This window comes from Triplophysa dalaica, chromosome 3 (assembly GCF_015846415.1).
Source record: "Triplophysa dalaica isolate WHDGS20190420 chromosome 3, ASM1584641v1, whole genome shotgun sequence".
NCBI classification, from domain to species: Eukaryota; Metazoa; Chordata; class Actinopteri; order Cypriniformes; family Nemacheilidae; genus Triplophysa; species Triplophysa dalaica.
Genome location: NC_079544.1, coordinates 3,993,194 through 4,015,076, shown reverse-complemented (window position 1 = coordinate 4,015,076; position 21,883 = coordinate 3,993,194). Strand labels below are relative to the sequence as shown.

General features: G+C 35.1%; 1 gene segment (V, D, J or C); it reads right to left on the bottom strand.

Annotated features, from left to right (window-relative positions):
• Positions 1-10,159: 10,159 nt before the first annotated feature.
• LOC130416306 (T cell receptor alpha variable 18-like) lies at positions 10,160-19,160 on the bottom strand. The segment is given in 3 exon segments: positions 10,160-10,193; positions 18,700-18,994; positions 19,101-19,160. Coding segments are annotated over 3 exon segments (378 nt in total).
• Between the last annotated feature and the right edge of the window lie 2,723 nt (positions 19,161-21,883).

Below are 21,883 nucleotides of genomic sequence, written 5' to 3'. Positions count from 1 at the left end.
ATCTCTCCTGAAACTCAGTGCCATTATCTCCTCTATATTTACTTCTCTCAGGATGTATTTAGGAAAGTCATTTACTCTCTGAATGTACCAGAAGAGCTCTGGCTGATCTGAAGTTGTTTTGTATTTACAGTGTAAAGTTACTGATCCTCCTTCAGATTCAGAGATTTGTTTGTCTGGCTGATCAACTTTCTCTTCTCCACGACACTCTGAAGAAAGACAGAAATACATTTATGACCCATAATGATGATATGAAACCTAAAGTACTTCAGAAATAATAGACTTGCTCTACTTACCATAACAAATCAAAACCAAATTCACCAAAATCATCAGGATCTTCATTCTATGTGCTGACTGAAACATGAAGAACAAATAAATCATCCAGTGAGTTGAGATATGTTTAGTATTGAGTGAGTTTACAATAACAAATGAGAGAGAAAATAGAAGGAGGAGTTTTTGTCAGCAGTGTTTGTGAACTGCGCCCTCTTCAGGATTTCATGTAAAGTCTTTCTGATACTCACAAATCCCCTGAATCCACTTAATCCCTTTTACCTTCATGAGCTTGAAACCCCCCAAAAAAGCGTGTGTGACAAAGGTATATTTTGGGGTTTGATTCCCGGCTGGGGGTCTCCAGCTTTTTACATCCATATCCCACCATCCTCCAGTTTTGTAATCCTGTGAAAATATTTCAGTTATTTCTCATGTGAAACTTCCAGAACATATTTACGATAAGCCTCAGGAACCCCCGGACCCCCTTTACTGGTTAGGAGGGAAGTGTGTTTAGAGGAGATGTGTAAATGTGATTGACACAAAGTAATCTTGTATTTATTTTTTAACATGGAATTTCAGATGACAGTTTTGTACTCAATGTACAAAGACCTTTAGAATATTAACTGTTGAAACAATTGAAATGTTTTTTACATTTGTTCCTCTCGTTGTTTTGTCACCAGCACAATGAAAATATCAACACAATTAATGTAATTTTTTAGTTTACCTATTAATAAAGTAAATCCTTGCAGGCATAAAGTGTACAGAAAACGATTTTAGGTGTTTATCATAATAATGTGCCATGAAACACAGAGAAATCAAACCCAATCTGAACATAACTGATCTATGAGATAAATAAATAACATTTATGTCAGATTTTAAAAGCACACAGAGCTCTTCTTGGATGTAGTTTATCATATGATCTATTCATAAATGTCATAAATGGAGAGATCAATGCTGACCCCTTGTGGATGACAAGTGAAATCACTAAACATGTAAACATTCAATACTTCACACTTTGCTTTCAGTGTGATCTGTAAATGTGTTTTCTGAGTAATCTTAATTTTAAACAAAAATGATTTCAGCTCTGGAGCCATTAAAAAAATCTGTCAGCACATTAGCAGAGGGTTTTAGATGTTAAATCTGAAGTATTAAACAAGCCTGACTGTGAGGACACATTGAGATTTGCATTAAATTGCTCAGTCAATTCTTCATCTTTGCTCTCTGTTAAAAAAGAGAATTACATGGCACAGAGGCAGGCTAGTAATGATTTTCTTGTGAACCCTTTAAAATGATATTATCCAAATATCACAGTGATATGACTCCCATTTATTATTTTTAATCCAAATAAAATCAAATCCAATCTATCAATACTTAAAAAAAATATTTTAAAGGAAACAACTATACTTTTAATTTTGAACAGCTCTGTGTAGGTAATAGTTATATGTCATAAATACTGTATGATAATTGACTTCAGTTTTCATAACACGGGATATGAGTAAAATGCACTTAACAGACATTAAATAATAACAAATGAAAAGTACACAAGCTTGAATAAAATTATTGTAGCATAAAAACAGTGTGTCAAAAGAAGTTATAGATGTGTGATACAGACATAATGTTGTGTGTGAGGTTTTTGTACAGTGTTGTTGTGTTTTGTGTCACTGTGGGCTCCAGGGCACAGTAATACAGAGCAGAGTCTGATAGAGAAACAGAGGAGATCTCAGATACACACGTTTTTCTTTCTCTTTGGTGATGACAGCAGTGAATCTGGCATCTATATCAGATTTCTGAGTTTTCACACTGTCTGGAATGAGCACGAGGAATTCAGGAGCTGATCTGGGATACTGACGGTACCAAAGTAAAGAATACGCAGAGGAATAACTGCAGAATAATGAAACATCTGAACCATCTTCAGCAAACTCCTCTGTTCTGTTTGCTGTTATAGTATCTCCATTAATGACTCCAGCTGTGAAAGAAAAACAATATCTCAGTATTTCAATTATTGTTTTTAAAAAATGACAACATTGTTTATTACTATTCATTTTTTAAATAATTACTGACAAAATAACTTACATAATAAGACGATGAGCAGAATAGCTGGATAGAGTTTCATTGTGCACATGTTTACAGAGATCTGAGCTTCAATCCTCTGATGTTACTCTTTCAGCTTCAAAACAAGATCTACTTTGAGCTCCTCCTTCCTCAACCACCAGCAAATACAAATGCATCAAAATATAATTTTGTCAGTGTCACATTAATTTAACATTTTTCGTTAATTCTGTTATAAATGAACGTCATCCAGTCTTGTATAAAATAGTTTTTTATATAAATGCGAAATCATTGAACTATTTAGTCCATATCACATCAAATCCAGAGTATTGCTGGTTTATTTTAATCCAGCATTGGGTCAAAATGAGACAAACATAAATGTTGGCTTATGTTTATCCATATGTTTATATTTGATTTAACAATCACTTGAGACAAACCAGTGGAGGTTAATTTACAACCCAGTGGGTTGAGTTTGTCCCTTTTTGACCCAGTGTTGGGTTGAGAATAAGACAGCATTTTTTAAAGTGCAGGTTAAGTCTTACATTTTTACTTTTAAACTGATGGTGTGGTTAGACCTCTTATTATTGTATTAAAAGAAACAAATATATATAACACTTACTGTATGAATATAAACAACTGATGAACATAAACAACTACTGTCTTTCAAGTCAGCTTGTGGTTGTTTATATTCATCAGACTCAGATCTTTCCTCAACTTTTCTTGAAGTGTTGGTAACTTTTCAATAATACTTTTTTATTGAAAGATGTAACAGTCATCAATAATAGCGATAAAAAGAATAGAGAATATAACTAAAATAAGTCTATATACAGTATGGTACACATTTAGTGTTGTGTATAAGGGTTTTGGCACAGTAATACAGACCAGAGTCTGATAGAGACACAGAGGAGATCTCCAGATACACATGTTTGAGATGTTTTACAACATGTGAAGAGAGATGAAGAGCATGTTCAGATGTGTTTGAATGTTCTGTGACTGACAGTAGAAACTCTGGTTTTGTGCCATACCGTGGCAGGCATATTATTATTGAACAGTAAAAACTAAATTTAAAATGAAATATATTTTACCTTGAATTGCAAACATTGAAAGTAAATGTATCAACCAGACAAACTTAATTAACACAGACAATATCAGTGATGATAACTAGACAATTCGCTGTCTACATTTCACATATAGTTGTAGATGTAGGAGGAGTTTATATACATCACATACATATTCTGACTCACGGTGGCTATGATGTGCAGTTACTTCATTTCCCTAAAACATACTCTTCTCACTTCATGTAACAAAATACCTGAACATAATAATACACAAAAGAATCTCTGACTTAAACCTCACACAAATGTAACCATGTTTTATTATATTTGGGACTGAATAGATTATTGTTTTCTTTTTATGGTTTGTACTACAGGTTCAATGTGTAAATATCTTTTAGGGTTCATGTTTTGTATCACTGGGCTCCAACTCTCAGAGCACAGTAATATAGAGCTGAATCTGACAGAGTCACATCATTAATATTGAGTTCAGTGGATGTGTGTGATGCTGTTGCTTTAAACCGTTGATCTGAAGTATCTTCAGTACTATATGATCGAGTACCTTTATACACTAAATACAGAAGTTCACTTTGAGAAAACTTTCTGTACCAATAAAGTCGAACATCATTGCTGGTTGAACTATATGAACAGCTCAGTTTTATATTTTCTTTTTCTTTTACGATGATTGTAGTCCCTTTATCTGGCTCAACTTTGTCCCCAGTTACCAAATCTGTTAACAATAAACACAATAATAAAATGTATTTTAATAAATTAAAATGAAAAGAAAAATGGAAACATTGCAAGAAAAGCTAACAATGAAACATTAAGAGTTTTAAGTTTTTGTCATTTTTTATCTTTGATTCTATAAAACAGTCTTTTAGATCTGTTTTTGTGTATCATACACTGCTGATCAGATATAAAGACACACATCAACTTCCTGTTCTGCTCCTATTGGTCATCATGAGTGTCGGACTGATCAGAATCGTTTGAAGTGTTGTCATGTAGCTGATAAAATAGAATAAAAAAATAGATTTATTGGGATTATATGATACTTCTGTTTGGTGAAAAGTCTCCATCTATTGTTTAAACTTTAATATTAAGCAACTGAGATGTGAGTCGTTTTAAATCATAAAACTAATACTTCAATCTCTTCTGTTCTGTTTTGGTGACATTAAGACATTATTCTGATAAGTTTTTAAAATTGATAGATTTTTACAAAAAATACATTTGTTTTATTATAATTTGTCATACATTGACATTATTTGTTTACTAAAACTTCCCATTTATTTTAAATAAACAGATATGCATTCATCAGTATAGAAATTGATTGTAAGTTTATTGTTTTCTCAAAATATCATGCCATCACATGTATTTGTTTTGTTTTTGCCTCATCTCACCATCAGTCATGTTTTTGTTCAGTGTTGTTGTGTTTTGTGTCACTGTGGGCACCAGGGCGCAGTAATACAGAGCAGAGTCTGTGACTTTAACAGAAGAGATCATCAGATCAACACTCTTCTCTTTGTTTCTGTGTTTGATGGAGATTCCAGAAACTGGAGGAATAGCTTCAGTTATGACTCCATTATAATCCAGTATAAGAAACTGTGGTGGTGAAGCAGCATATTGACGATACCAGTGAAGACCGCGGACAGAACCAGTGTATTTACAAGACAGATTCACATTCTCAGATTCAGTAGCAAACATTACATCTCTGTACGGACTGATGACTTCTTTAGCTCTGTAACCTACAACAAAAGATTATATGAGTATAGTTCAAATAAGAGTATAGTGATATGATGATGTATGAAATATTTACCTTCAGTTACAATCAATAATAGAAGAACACAAGCAAACATGTCAGTATTGAAAGAGCAGGTTCAAACACACATCCTCTTCTCGTCTCACACTAGTTCAGTGATCAGCTTTACAGATGTGTTAAGCTCCACCTCTTCACATAATCTTAATATAGATACAGATGTACAACCTTTCAAATAAAAAAAAACATCATTAATTGAAAGTCATACATTTATTGACCATACACCATCTGATATATAGAAAATTGAGTTGAGTCAACATAAAGACATGTATGAGGTTGTTATACTGATGAAGTTTGATTGTCATGTACATTAGACATACAGAAGTTTAGGAACGGCAATATAGATTAATTTGGACAAAGAGAGAACATGAAAACTGCACACAAGGCCTCGGAACTCATAGGGGGATTAAACCTAGGATTTATGAGGCAAGATGTACACTAGGTATTACTGTAGCCAAGTGGCAGTGGCTTGAATGCATTTGTTTCTTAAAAAGAGAGAGTGCAAGGACATGAAAATGTATAAAAGATTGAGGAATTGAAAGGCACTTGGAACACTGAGACCAGCAGTAAACTCTTGATGTACGAAAGCAAGAGTTAAAGACAAGAAGACCAGAAGCTGACGATAACTAATATAAGTTCACTTTGATTAAGATGATTGTGTTTTAGTCATTAGATGTTATTTACCTCTACATTAAAAAAAGAAAGAAATTAAATTTATTTTTACAAATGTGTTTTTGGATGTGATGTATTAAATAAAATACTTCTGACTCGACCTACTTACATGTGAATAGTAAATAATAAGGTTAAAGACGTAAGAATACAAGGACACTCCGCAAAACAGTATTGTATTGTCATTAAAACATAAACACTGTTTAACATTTTACAGCAGTAAAAACTGAATAAAAACCTTAGATTCAGTTTCAGCAGGTGTTCCTGTATCCTGTCTTACACAAAGCTTTGTGGTTTACAGACAGAACATCTGTGGTTTGATTTTACTTGATTAAAAACTGTTCAAAGCAATGAATGTGTGTGAGTTTTTGTAAAGACTTTCAGGCTTTTTGTATCACTGGGCTTCAACTCTCAGAGCACAGTAATATAGAGCTGAATCTGACAGAGACACACTCTTAATAATGAGTTCAGTGGATGATTCAGACGTCTTTGTCTGAAATCGACGGTCTGCTATATCTTCATTAGTATATGATCGAGCTCCTTTAAACAGTAAATATTGAGGTTCTCTGTTAGGATTCTGTCTGTACCAGTAAAGCCAAACGTATCGGCTAGTTGTTTCATACGTGCAGCTCAGTGTCACAGAATCTTCTTCACTTTTCATTATATTGGTGTCTTTTGGAACAATGCTGTCAGCAAATACACCTGCAAGGGAATAACGAAGTAAATAAACAACATTAAGAGTAATACAAATACATAAAAATAAATCCATTGTTAGTATCTAATATATTTAGACAGTAAATGCAGTAGTTCAAGATTTTTTAGGATCACAATTTAAGATACACTTTACCTGACACTGTAACAAGAATCATTAGGATACATCTCTTCATCTTTACTAATAAACTATATCATTACCGTCTTCATGAATCAACGCTGAAAGATAAATATGTGAATCCAGTGGAGATGACTGTAAGCTGTAAAGTGGGTAAATGTGGGTGTGGTTTATGACATTAAGACCACGTGTACATAATGTGTCACTGGTGGTCTTAATGATACAGTAAATCCACTTTCTGCTGGAGAAACGTTAATACATATGCCGAGTATCTCAAACACACAGAACTGGAGGCCGTCATACTGTTTTGGGTTTACTCGCTTGACTCAACACGTAAAATTCATGTGCGAGACGTCATTGTCCTCAGAATAATCCGTCTTGCAGTTTACACAAAGATGATAAATGCAACGTTTTCAAAAACTGGAACTTTGACACATGTTTTTAAAAGTTTACATTTCAGTCCACAAAACTAAAAAAAGTTACAGTACATAACAAACCAATGTAAATAGTTTCTAGTTTGTATACAGTAGAATTAGATTATTTTAAATATTTAAAAAATCATGTTTTTATTAAAAAACTTGTTATTATGAATGTTGAAGCTTCTTTATATATAACAGAGAGTGTTTTTGTTCAGTGTTGTTGTGTTTTGTGTCACTGTGGGCGTCAGGGCGCAGTAATACAGAGCAGAGTCTGATAGAGAAACAGAGGAGATCTCCAGAATCAAATGAGTTTTCTGTTCATTCAATCTTCCAGAGAATCGAGGATCTAGATTCACAATTTCTGACTTTTGTGAAACTTTCCCTGTAGTGTGTGAAATGACTAACAAATATTCAGGAGCTGATCCAGGATATTGGCGATACCACTGTAGAGTATATGCTGAAGATGATGAATAGTTACAAGAGAGAGTTATATTTCCCCCCTCTGCTCCAGACATCTCAGGTTGAACTGGTGTGATGATGTTTCCAAAACTGTCTCCTTTGTAAAACAAAGATAAACGTTTATGAACATGTGTTAATCTCATAAAGTAACAGGCTAGAATAAAATAAACACAAATGTTATTGTTATGTAATAGAACGGCACTTACTTGCTAAAGAACAAAGAACAACCCAAACAAACAGCATCATTTTACAGGAGGTTTCTTTAGGTCATCAGCAGCACACACTGAAGTGAATACTAGTTTATTTATCAAGCGGGTGTTGTCTGCACTATAAACCCCTCCTCTAGCTGTGGGTGAATGTAGGAGTAGTCTGTGATATTTAGACAATCCTGAGACTCTTTATTCACACACAGTGTGTCTTTGATAAGAGCTTCAGCTCCCTCAAGATTTACTTAAACCAGCAGTGTAAACTTCGCTCTCATAGTTTTTATTGAAATATCACCCTCTAGTGGCAGATGACAAACAATAAATAATAAACATTTAACAACATATTTGCATTCATAATGCCTTGGTATGTTTGAGGGCTTTTACAGAGTTGAGACAATATTTTATCTCACATCTCAGGTCAGTGAGGTTTCTGTGTGATGTTTCTGTTTTTGGCGAGATTATGGCCTCTCATTGATAAAAATTGGATTAAAGTTTTAAATATTATTACATATTAAATAAATTATACATTATAGATGAATGTGTTGTGAAATAATGACACAATGTTTGATTTTACCTTCAGTTACAGTCAGTAATGTAAGTTTCAGTCCACATTGCAGAATTCAAAAAACTATCAATTTCTCCTGCTTGTTTCAGTGATCTGTGATGACAAATCTATGCCAAACTTCACCTTCTGTATGACGGCCCTCGGACAGAAACAGTATCTGAAAAATTCTCAAGATTTCAATAATATAAAGCTCTAAACACTTGTGATTGAATCAGCAGAGGAGTTTACTACAAACACAACTAAGTAAAACATTACAGGGCTCATGAAGTGAAGGATCAAAGTACTCTTGGTGTTTTGACATTTAAGAGCTATTAGTGTCATTTATAACATTTAAGCAAGTTTCATATCTTAAGACGCCCAGCTCCTTATTGAAAACAAACGCATTTATTCAATTGATCTCTGGCGAAACTCGAATGACAGATTGCTGGATAAGTGATGTTACTGAAGAGATTTGTGTTCATATGTCCTGCCTACATGTCATCTTTGCATATTTTTTTGACATAAAAACAGTTCAAGTCACTTGAAGAGTGTCTGCCAAAACGTGACTATAAAAGAAAGTTCACTGGATGATTCAGATGTTTTAGATCAAAACTGAATGTCTTCTGTATGCTGAGCTTCGTGCTCGAGCACATATGACCAGTAAATCATGTTCTGTGTTAAGAAACTGTCTGTAATGTCAAACATCATTGATGACTGTTTCATTTGTGCAGCTCAGTGTCTAAGATTCTCCATTATTTCTGATTATATTAGTGTCTCCTTCTGCTCCAATTCCAAAAGCAGATTCACTTCAAATTAAATGTAATATTTTGTTGTTATCTCTGATAGGAATTGTTTCAATACACTATTGGAATTCAATCCCTTTTAAATGGATAATATCATAAATCAAATGATAAGCTATCACAGTAAAATTATATTGTTGTTTGTGTAATCTGCTACTTTTGTATCAAGTATTTTTACTTGAAACCGCCGTGAATATCATGAAGAGAGTCATCTGTGTCTCCATTTCCAATCCTGACAAGATAAAGTACAGAGGATTTTGTATTTCTAATACTATATGTTATTAAATATCAGCATTTGGCACTGAATGTATATTTGTTGTATATTGTGAATGATATGTGAAATATTTACATTGCTGAGGTAAAATGTATATTTCGAATTATTATGTAGGTGGGTGTGGTTATAGTGAAGTGTTCGCTCATTCATAAGTGCTGTTTTCTGAACTAATGTTTGTACCATGATCAACACAAATGTGAACATAAACTGATAGAAATAGTTTTAAATGAAACGAACAGAATGGACAGAACTCAATAGTAGTGTTTTCTCCATTTGCATAGTGGGTCTTGGGAAACCAAGAAAGTTTTATCCCAGATGTAATGTTTTTGTGTCAAAGACTTGCATTGGATCTGAAAATCTGAAATATCTAAATAAAGGATATATCATTCTCTTCTTTATTTTGTGATTACCAATATCAAAAGTAATGTCTGCAGAAATTTTCTTGATTCTGAAATATTCTCACACAACAATAAGTTTTTGTAGAGTGTTGTTGTGTTTTATGTCACTGTGGGCGTCAGGGCGCAGTAATACAGATCAGAGTCTGTGACTTTAACAGAAGAGATCTTCAGAAACATCTGATCATCTTTCACATTAGCAGAGAATCGAGGATCTGAATCCACAATTTTTGACTTCTGTAAAACTGTCCCCGTCGCATGAAGAATGTTAAAAAGATATTGAGGAGCTGATCTGTGAGACTGGCGATACCACTGTACAGTATCTGCTGAGGAGTAGTCACAGGACAGTTATATCATCTCCTTCTGCTCCAGACATCTCAGTCTCAATAGGTGTGATGATACTCGCACAGCTGTAACCTGTCAATAAGATCAAGTGTGTTAGATTAGACAACAAAACAATCAATAAAATCATACAGAAATGTAAAGAAACAAAAGTTTAATGCAGGGTGTCCAGTCCTGCTCCTGGAGGGTCAGTTTGGACACCCCTGATCTACTGGAACTGAATTGTGAATATTGAACACTTACAGACAAGAGAAGAGAGTAAAAACAAACAACAGATCATTATGTTGAATGGGTTCATCTGCAGCACAAACTGGTTCTAACACAGTAAAGTTTCATTGTCAAGTAGATGATGTCTCCTCTGTTAGCTCCTCCCCTAAACACTGAACAATTCACTTCATAAATAACATTCATGAATCCTCTGAGGAAATATTAAGTTCATTTTTAAAGTTACAACACAACGTGAAATGTGCAAAGAATATATACAGACAAATATTCATCTCTAGAGACATCTATATTGTTCTAAACTAAATGAATCCTCAGAAGAATATAAAATCCAGTCTTAAAATGTATTTAGGTTAAGCAGAGTTAGTTTTTTTCTAAACCCTTCTTAAAGCATTACAAAATCAGATGCAACTAATTGTATATGACATTAACAGTAACATGACATAAACTTAGATTAATGCATGTAATACAGGTATTGTTATGTTAAAAAATAAAGTTATTCAGTATTTAAAAGTGTAGGACAATAGTATGCAAAAGGGGGGCCATCACCCGCAAGTGGGCCGCAGCTGAACTCTAAGGTCTCAAGCAGACTAATATTTTAAAATGAGACGAAATCATTATTGGTAAAAATAAATAAACTATAACCCAATATAATTATTAATATTTTTCAATGAATATACGTTTAAAGTAAAGCTGTAAATATTGAATTGGGTCGAAATTTTACGAGTGTGACGGGAGTTTTTTAATAATGTTGACTACAAGAGGGGCCTTGAAGGCTAGAAAGGTTAAGAACCCCCCAGTGAAGGATATACACTAGTTTGCAGTAATTCTTTGTAAAGACAACGCTTTGATGCTGTAAGAACTGATGTGACATTTATGTTAACAGGTCGCCTCCTTTTGGTAAACATTGGAAACACTGAAGTTAGTGTGGTGTGTTTAGATCCATTTAAATCATACAGAGTTTATATTCATGTCATGTTGAGCATTATTTAGATTGATTAACACAATTTTTTTGCTTGTGTGCATTTGAAGGTTATACAATGACTTTCTGTATTTCTTAAGATTTAATGCATTTGAATTATGGGTTTGGTAGCCTTTAGTTTACCAGTTTATATATAAGATTATTCATTTAAATACGAAGCCAGCGAGTTTACAATAAGAAAACAACAAGTAATTTTTTGTTCTATACACGTACTGTATAAACAAGCATGAGTACGTTTTTGTTCAAGCACTGAATATGGTGTTGTCACAGTGGGCTGCAGAGCGCAGTAATACACAGCAGAGTCACTCACATCTACATCCTGAATTATCAATGAAACAGTTTTTGAGTTTATTGTTGCAGAAAATCTCTTCTGATATTTAGGCTCAGTTGTTCCTTTACCAATTGTAAATTCACTCAGAATGAATGTTGGTGATGTGTTCGGCAGCTGTTTGTACCAGAAAAGATATGAATTTGTCGCAGTTGTAGAAAATTTGCACTTTAGAGTAACTTGATGTCCTTCATTTGCAATCATTTCTCCTGGAGTCTGTTCAACACTGTCCTTTCCCTCACATGCTGAAAAAAAAACACATTTATGCATTAATCATTTAAATATATTGAAAATCTCAAACAGATATAGTGTCAATGATAAAATAATATACTTACCAAAATAATGTGCTGTGAAGATAACAGTTATAATCACTAGTTTAACCATCATCACTTCACTGATCAACTTTAAAACAGTTTTCTTCTAGTGAGTCTCTGTGTGTTAACAACGTTTTTCTGTTTGTGTCGCCAGCTTCTCATGTCACAGAGACTTGTCTTTGAGGAACGATGCCCCCACCTGGTGAAAAACTTTAAATTGTTTTAGCTGAGGATAAACAATCTACATTAGTCTACAACATCAACATGCACAGGTAAGAAAATCCCGAATTTTTCTTTTCTGTAAAATTACGTAAATATCTGTAAACAACTTTGTATCTTAAAACTTCATGGAAAAATGTCTTTCCACAATTCTTGTGAAATCATTTCATTCCACTATAACAAATATTTCTGAATATAACTTTCAAAAATGAATTTACAAGAGAAAAAAAGCGTTAATTACTTATAGTTTTTAATTCATTTACAGATTACATAGTTAAACATTGCTTCGCATCAAGTGTGAGACCAACTTTACTGATTTAAACAAAGAAAAATGCAGCATAACACCAATAACTCACTGCATGACCTTGTCTTAAACACAGACTCAACTCTTCAGTTTACTGGTGACCAAAAACAGAAACAATTCTGTAGCTTTACAGAAAAATTTAAGATGACCTGTAATCTGGCAGCAGTGGTGCCAGAAAATTACCGTTAAATAAGTAAAATATATGTAAACAACTTTCATATCAAAGTCTTGTGTTTTCTACAATGATTGGGTGAACTTATTTCATTAAAAACTAATGTCTAGTCCACTAGAAAGAGTGTTTCTTAACATAAAGTAAAAATACTCACTGTGAAATGAAACAATAAAATCTGCAGAAACTAAACAAAATTTACTTCCACAATCTAGTGATTATATGCAGAACAGAACATGAACTCTCCATCTATCAGTCTGCTGTCAGTACTATTTTAAAAAAAGAAACTAAACTGTATTTATACATACAATCAACTTGATTATTAAGTTTCACTCGGAAATACATCAGAATACTGAAGACGATCGCCATTTCTGGTTCAAGAGACTTTGAAATTAAATTGAATATTTTAGGGTATATATTTTTTGAACTATTATATTGGATTACCATCTTGAGCAGGTTACAATTCATATTGTGCAGTACATGCAATGAAGTGTTTCCTCAAAAACCCACTACAGTGACCAAAGGAACATTCAGCGCAACATCAATGACTTGTTTATCATATGTGAAGTCACAATTGTTGTAATCACTGTTTGCTTTAAATGGAACAAACTACTGGATGACAAGCAGTCTGGCTTCAAAACGAACCACTCCACTCTGACTGCATTGCTATCGGTCACAGAAGCACTGCGGCTAGCCACGGCGGAATCTTAATCCTCGCGCCCTGATTCTGCTAGACTTATCTGCAGCGTTTCACTGATATGCTGATGACACCCAGATCTACATCTTGTTTCACCCAGACGATGCCACTGTAGCAGCTCACATTTCAGCTTGCCTTGAGGACATCTCAGCTTGGATGAAAGGGCATCACCTCAGAATTACTCGTGTTTCCGGCACACCCTACGGTGCAACACGATCTCAACATCCCTCTTGACAATACCACAATCACTCCTTCCAAAACAGCCAGGAACCTCAGAGTCATATTTGATGATCAGCTGTCCTTCAATGATCACATTGCAAAGACAACACGGTCATGCCGATATGTCTTATTCAACATTAGAAAGGTTAGACCTTATCTCACTGAGCATGCGGCACAACTCCTTGTCCAGGCTCTATAATCTCAAGGTTGGACTAATGCGATGCTCTCCTTGCTGGTCTTCCTGCAAAGGCTATCAAACCACTCCAGCTGGTTCAGAACGCAGCAGCACGCCTCGTCTTCAAACAGCCCAAAAGTGCTCATGTGACTCCCCTTTTCATCTCTCTCCACTGGCTACCGGTCGAAGCCCGTATCAGATTCAAGTCACTAATGCTTGCCTACAGGACCATCACTGGATCTGCACCGGCTTACTTTCACACCCTCCTGTACTCCTACACCCCATCAAGATCCCAGCGGCGCCTTGTATTGCCTTCTCATAAGGACAGTAAATCGCTTTCCCGCTCATTCTGCTTCACAACTCCTTCCTGGTGGAACATTCTTCCTAACTCTGTCCGGTCAACCACATCTCTCACAACATAAAAAAAACTACTGAAAAACACATCTCTTCAGTGAATACCTGACATACAAAAAAAAACTAAGCCCACTAACCCTTTCTCTCAACAGGTTGTGGTCTAGCTTTTGTTGAAACCAGTAACTTTGTATTGAGATCTAATGTATTATGGCTCCTGTATGACATATCGCTTGTTGCTCTCTAAATCTTTGTAAGTCGATTTGCATAATGACTAAATGTAAATGTAATGTTCATATTTGTCTCTCTGTGACAATGTAGAGCTGCAGGTAATGAACCGTATGAATCAGGTGATCTGTCATTACACGTCAATATCTGTTGATGTCACCTTAAAAGAGTGAATGTATTATTACTGATGTCTGCTGTACTTTACTGAGCTGAATTTTATACACAACCACACACAGGTGTTGTTTTATCATTATTATGTGTTATAGATTGTGGGTTTGATGTGGTTTGAGATGAAAGTGAAAAATAATTTCAGTTTTTGTACAGCGTCACAGACTTTGTATCACTGGGCTCCAACTCTCAGAGCACAGTAATATAGAGCTGAATCTGACAGAGTCACAGTGTTAATAGTGAGTTCAGTAGTTGTGTATGTTGTAGTCGAACTAAACCGATGATCAGAAGGGTTTCCAACAGCACTTGCCGATCGAGCAGGTTTATATAATAAATACTGAAGTTCTGTGTTTGGATATTGTCTGTACCAGTAAAGTCTAACATAATCGTTACTGGTGTCATATGAACAGCTCAAGGTCACAGTCTCCTGTTCTTTCTTTATGATTATTGATTCTTTTTTTGGACTGATCTGATCTGCAGTAATCACACCTAAAACAAACAAACAAACAAGAACATTTGACTTGAACACAATTATAAAATTATAATATTTTAACATTAATTATATTATTATTATTATCCTGTATGTTTTTATAACTATTGTCATCATACAGTACATATTTTACCTGATATGATGATGAAGAAGAGAAGCAGGTGTGTGTTCATGTTTGTGAAGTCAGATCAGTTGTGTGATAATGTTGTGTGTGATGTGAGCTGTAGATTTGTGTTACTGTCAGTCTCTGCACCTCACACATAAAGTCACATGAAACTTCCTGCTGTCTGTCAGATGATGCTGTGACTCTTCTTCTATTTATATTTTTATTTAATGTGATTTCAACAGTTTTGTAGTTTACATTAAAGATTAAGTAGCATGAGATCATGAAATGACATTTCATGCAGTATGTTATGTTGCCGTGTTTGAAAGTAAGCTGTCTGCCAAGTTTTAAGTCCTAAGGTGAATAAATAACAAAGTTATTAGGTTGTACAAGTGGGAGTTGACTCTGAATCACGCAAACGAGACGTGAACTAGTACCGCTGCGTCTCTACATCACTAGACATATTCCCCGCCTGTGTTTTGCTGGGACTACTGAGAAAACTACTGTCTAGAAACTGTGTTCTACGTTGTGAAACTAAGTCTGTCTTATTTAGACTAGCAAAGGAAGAACTTCTGACATCCAACCACCTGTAAACTGTAATCCTGTAATGATGGTAGGCTTTCCATTTGGGACATATGATGAACGCGTTTGACCAATCACAACAGATTATACCATCTGACCAATCACATGACAACAAGGCTATCGGATAGGAGGGGACTAGACGGATGAATCGCGGAACGAATCATTTGAGAGTCAGACAAGAAGTAAGAATAACTGACATAATAGTGTTTTTGCACCTTATATGTACATAAACTTGTTGTTGGACACTAAATAACCCAAAGAACGACCTGAAAAATCACATGTTACTTACTCTAAAAAGGTTGTGTAACAATGTTCATGACTATTCAGAAAATCACACTTATTTATATTCATACTGTATCCTTTTATGTAAAGTGCAAACATGTTGAATAATAGACACAATAACATGTTTTCAAAATGACCAGGAATGCCTTGATATATATCGAGCGGGTTTGGCAATCAAAGTTCATTCATTCTTGCACGTTAAATAACGAATTCTTGCATATTCATAATATTAATGCACCAAGTGAAGAAATGTAAACAGTGTAAGATTGTTTGATTTTGGTTCATATTGTCATAAGACTGATTGTTTTTGTGTGAGTGTTGATGTGTTTTAGTGACTGTGGGCTTCAGAGCTCAGTAATACACAGCAGAGTCACTCACATGAACATCATGAATGATCAGAGGAACTGAATCTGGCTTCACTTCAGACTGAAATCTCTCCTGAAACTCAGTGCCATTATCTCCTCTATATTTACTTCTTCTCAGGATGTATTTAGGAAAGTCATTTACTCTCTGAATGTACCAGAAGAGCTCTGGCTGATTTGAAGTTGTTTTGTATTTACAGTGTAAAGTTACTGATTCTCCTTCAGATTCAGAGATTTGTTTGTCTGGCTGATCAACTTTCTCTTCTCCACGACACTCTAAAGAAAGACAGAAATACATTTATAACCCGTAATGATGATATGAAACCTGAAGTACTTCAGAAATTATAGACTTGCTCTACTTACCATAACAAATCAAAACCAAATTCACCAACATCATGAGGATCTTCATTCTATGTGCTGACTGAAACATGAAGAACAAATAAATCATTCAGTGAGTTGAGATATATTTAGTGTTGAGTGAGTTTACAATAACAAATGAGAGAGAAAATAGAAGGAGGAGTTTGTGTCAGCAGTGTGTGTGAACTGCGCCATCTTCAGGATTTCATGTAAAGTCTTTCTGATACTCATGAATCCCCTGAATCCACTTAATCCCTTTTACCTTCATGAGCTTGAAAACCCCCCAAAAAAGCGTGTGTGACAAAGGTATATTTTGGGGTTTGATTCCCGGCAGGGGGTCTCCAGCTTTTTACATCCATATCCGACCATCCTCCAGTTTTGTAATCCTGTGAAAATATTTCAGTTATTTCTCATGTGAAACTTCCAGAACATATTTACGATAAGCCTCAGGAACCCCCGGACCCCCTTTACTGGTTAGGAGGGAAGTGTGTTTAGAGGAGATGTGTAAATGTGATTGACACAAAGTAATCTTGTATTTATTTTTTAACATGCGGAATTTTCAGATGACAGTTTTGTACTCAATGTGCAAAGACCTTTAGAATATTAACTGTTGAAACAATTGAAATGTTTTTTACATTTGTTCCTCTCGTTGTTTTGTCACCAGCACAATGAAAATATCAACACAATTAATGTAATTTGTTGGTTTACTTATAATGAAGTAAATCATTGCAGGCATAAAGTGTATAGAAAACGTTTTTAGATGTTTACCATAATAATGTGCCATGAAACATAAAGAAATCAAACCCAATCTTAACATAACTGATCTATGAGATAAATAAATTACATATATGTCAGATTTTAAAAGCACACAGAGCTCTTCTTGGATGTAGTTTATCATATGATCTATTCATAAATGTCATACATGGAGAGATCAATACTGACCCCTTGTGGAGGAAAAGTGAAATCACTAAACATGTAAACCCTCAATACTTCACACTTTGCTTTCAGTATGATCTGTAAATGTTTTTTAAGAGTAATTTGAATTTTAAACAAAAATGATTTCAGCTCTGGAGCCACAAAAAAATCTGTCAGCACATTAGTAGAGGGTTTTAGATGTAAAATCTGAATTATTAAACAAAACTGACAGTGAGGACACATTGAGATTTGCATTAAATTGCTCAGTCAATTCTTCATCTTTGCTCTCTGATAAAAAAGAGAATTATATGGCACAAATGCAGCTTAATAAGGAGTCATATTCATTTATAAGTGAACCCTTTAAAATGATATTATCCAAATATCACAGTGATATGACTCCCATTCCATTCCATTTTCTACCGCTTATCCGAACTACCTCGGGTCACGGGCGCCTGCGCCTATCTCAGGGGTCATCGGGCATCAAGGCAGGATACACCCTGGATGGAGTGCCAACCCATCGCAGGGCACACACACTCACGCACTCACACCCTACGGACAATTTTTTTCCAGAGATGCCAATCAACCTACCATGCATGTCTTTGGACCAGGGGAGGAATCCGGAGTACCCGGAGGAAACCCCCGAGGCACGGGGAGAACATGCAAACTCCACACACACAAGTCGGAAGCGGGAATCGAACCCCCAACCCTGGAGGTGTGAGGGGAACATGCTAACCACTAAGCCACCATGCCCCCCGATATGACTCCCATTTATTATTTTTAATCCAAATAACATCAAATCCAATATATCTATACTTAAGATTTTTTATTTACTTAAATGAAACAACTATACTTTTAACTTTGAACAGCTCTGTGTGATAATTGTTATATGTCATAAACACTGTATGATAATTGACTTCAGTTTTCATAACACGTGATATGAGTAAAATATACCTCACAGACATTAAAAATTAACAAATGAAAAGTACACAAGCTTGAATAAAAGTGTTGTAGCATAAAAACAGTGTGTCAAAAGAAGTTATAGTGTGATACAGACATAATGTTGTGTGTGAGGTTTTTGTACAGTGTTGTTGTGTTTTGTGTCACTGTGGGCCTCAGGGCGCAGTAATACAGAGCAGAGTCTGATAGAGAAACAGAGGAGATCTTCAGATACACACGTTTTTCTTTCTCTTTGGTGATGACAGCAGTGAATCTGGCATCTATATCAGATTTCTGAGTTTTCACACTGTCTGGAATAAGCACGAGGAATTCAGGAGCTGATCTGGGATACTGACGGTACCAAAGTAAAGACCGAGCAGAGGAATAACTGCAGGATAATGAAACATCTGAACCATCTTCAGCAAAATCCTCTGTTCTGTTTGCTGTTATAGTATCTCCATTAATGACTCCAGCTGTGAAAGAAAAACAATATCTCAGTATTTCAATTATTGTTTTAAAAAATGCCAACACTGTTTATTATATTTCATATTTTAAATAATTACTGACAAAATAACTTACATAATAAGGCGACGATTAGAATAACTGGATAGAGTTTCATTGTGCACATGTTTACAGAGACCTGAGCTTCAATCCTATGATGTTTCTCTTTCAGCTTCAAAACAAGATCTTCTTTGAACTCCTCCTTCCTCAACCACCAGCAAATACAAATGCATCAAAATATCATTTTATCAGTGTCACATTAATTTAACATTTTTCTTTAAATATTTTATAAATAAAAGTCATCCAGTCTTGTATAAAATACTTATTTATATAAATGGGAAATCAATTAAATATTTAGTCCATATCACATCATATCCAAAGTAATTGCTGGTTTATTTTCAACCATCGTTGGGTCAAAAATGAGACAAACACAAATGTTGGCTTATTTTTATCCATGTATTTATATTTGATTTAACAATGAGTTCATTTACAACCCAGTGGGTTGAGTTTGTCCCTTTTTGACCCAGTGTTGGGTTGAAAATAACCAAGCATTTTTTAAAGTGCATGTAAAGTCTTACATGTAATTTTACAGACAAACCTAAATTTTTACTTTTAAACTGATTGTGTGGTTGGACCTCATGTTACTGTATGAATAGAAAAAACTGATGAATAGAAACATCTACGGTCTTTAGAGTCAGCTGGTGGTTGTTTATATTTATCAGATCTTTCCTCAAATTGTCTTGTAATGTTGGTAACCTTTCAATTATACTTTATTTATTGAAAAAAATTAACAGTCATTAATTATAAAGATTAAAAGAATAGAGAATATAATTAAAATAAGTCTATATACAGTATGGTACACATTAAGTGTTTGTGTCACTGTGGGCCTCATGGCACAGTAATACAGATCAGAGTCTGATAGAGACACAGAGGACATCTCCAGATACAAATGATTGAGATGTTTTATAACATGTGAATAAAGACGAAGAGCAGGTTCAGATGTGTTTGAATGTTCTGTGACTGACAGTAGAAACTCTGGTTTTGTGTTGAGATTCTGTCGATATCATTGGAGAGAGTTAACAGGGACACCACTAGTGATAGTGTATTTACAAGAGAGACTCTGAAAAAGAAAAAAGAGTAAGATATAAAAAGAAATTAATCAAGATTAAAAAAAATATATTTTTTTACATTTTTAATGTATATATTAATTTTTATTTTGTCTGAAATCTTGTTTTAATTAATATGTCTTACCAATGTAAAATGGTATTATTGTCCAGGTAAAGAAAAACATGATGTGTTCAGAGACTCTGTATATACTGAAGAAGAAAACAGCATCAGATGATTCACTCTGTCAGTCTCTGACATTCTCAACATCTTTGTGAATAAGCTCCGCCCACTGCTGATGCACATTCACTTAAAGCGGCAGTCCGTAGGATTTGCCTCTTTGTTGCCATCTCAGTTTGTAATTGGTACTGCAGATGATGTGCGGAGGTATTAATTTACATGAGTTGTGATTCGGCACTGCTCAGCTGCGCGGATGAGTCTGATGTTATGAGTCGTGGCCTGTCACCTTGCAGCGGTGAGAATCTTCACTGTGCAGCAGAAGCAAATAATAAACACAGATAACATGGCAGATGATATAACACAAAACACATAAGAATATAAACAGACACAAATAGCGCTAACTGAGGCTGTGTTGAAGTGTTTTGAGATTATTTCGTTTGCTAGGTCATTTTGTTATTTCAAATCGAAACTCCCGTAAAGTGAACCGGACAGAAGATCCACGAAAACGGGTCTCAAATGCTGACAGACACGGTCATAAATCATTATACACCATACAACTACATATACTCTTTGCAAAGCCCTGCCATCATATCCTAGATATAAGTTCGTAAATTTGAGTAAAATGACTTGTGGTGTTCCACAGGGCTCAATTCTTTCTCCGCTCCTCTTCAATTTGTATATGCTCCCACTTGGTCAAATAATAAAAAAGTACCAAATTGCCTACCACAGCTATGCAGATGACACTCAGATCTATCTAGCCCTCTCACCCAATGACTACAGGCTTATTGACTCTCTTTGCCAATGCATTGATGAAATTAACAGCTGGATGTGTCAAAACTTCCTTCAGTTAAATAAAAACAAAACTGAAGTCATTGTTTATGGTAACAAGGATGAATCAACTTCAAAGTATTATTGATTGTCTATAAATCAATTAATGGTCTAGGACCCAAATACATCTCAGATATGCTCATTGAATATAAACCAAACAGATTTCTCAGATCATCAGGATCAAGTCAGTTAGAGATGGTGTCACCGGGTGGAAAAACCCAGAGACTCAAAAATCCCTCATTGGTCCCAACTCTGGCTGTGCTTGATTGCTGTCCATAATGAGCGGCAGCTGAAGGAAATTAAGCTGCGCTTCATTGAAGCACGCGCTCAGGACAAGGGTGCATAAAAGTGGTGTATCTGGGCTGGTGTGTGTCTTGACGGCGGCGTAACAGGAGAGAATTGAAGGTTGGGTGTCTGATCGGTGTTCTATTGGGAAGAGATTACACAGCAGAGGAGAGGACCGCTGATGTGTTCACGTCAATCTTCTGAAGTCGCCATCCTTGGAGTCATTCACCCTACAGCGAGAGGAGAAACAGGTCGACTAATCACTGTGGAGATGAAGTGAGTTTGCAGTGTCTGAGAGAGTGAAATGTACACACGTGAGGATTTCTAAGAGTGATTTATGCACGAGTGTGGTGAGGTCTAACGACTGTGTTTCTTCCGAAACTGAGATGAATGACAATTGACGTCTGAATATGAAGATCCCTTTAAATAGATCTGTCTGAAGCTGTGTCCAGGTTTTCCTTTGC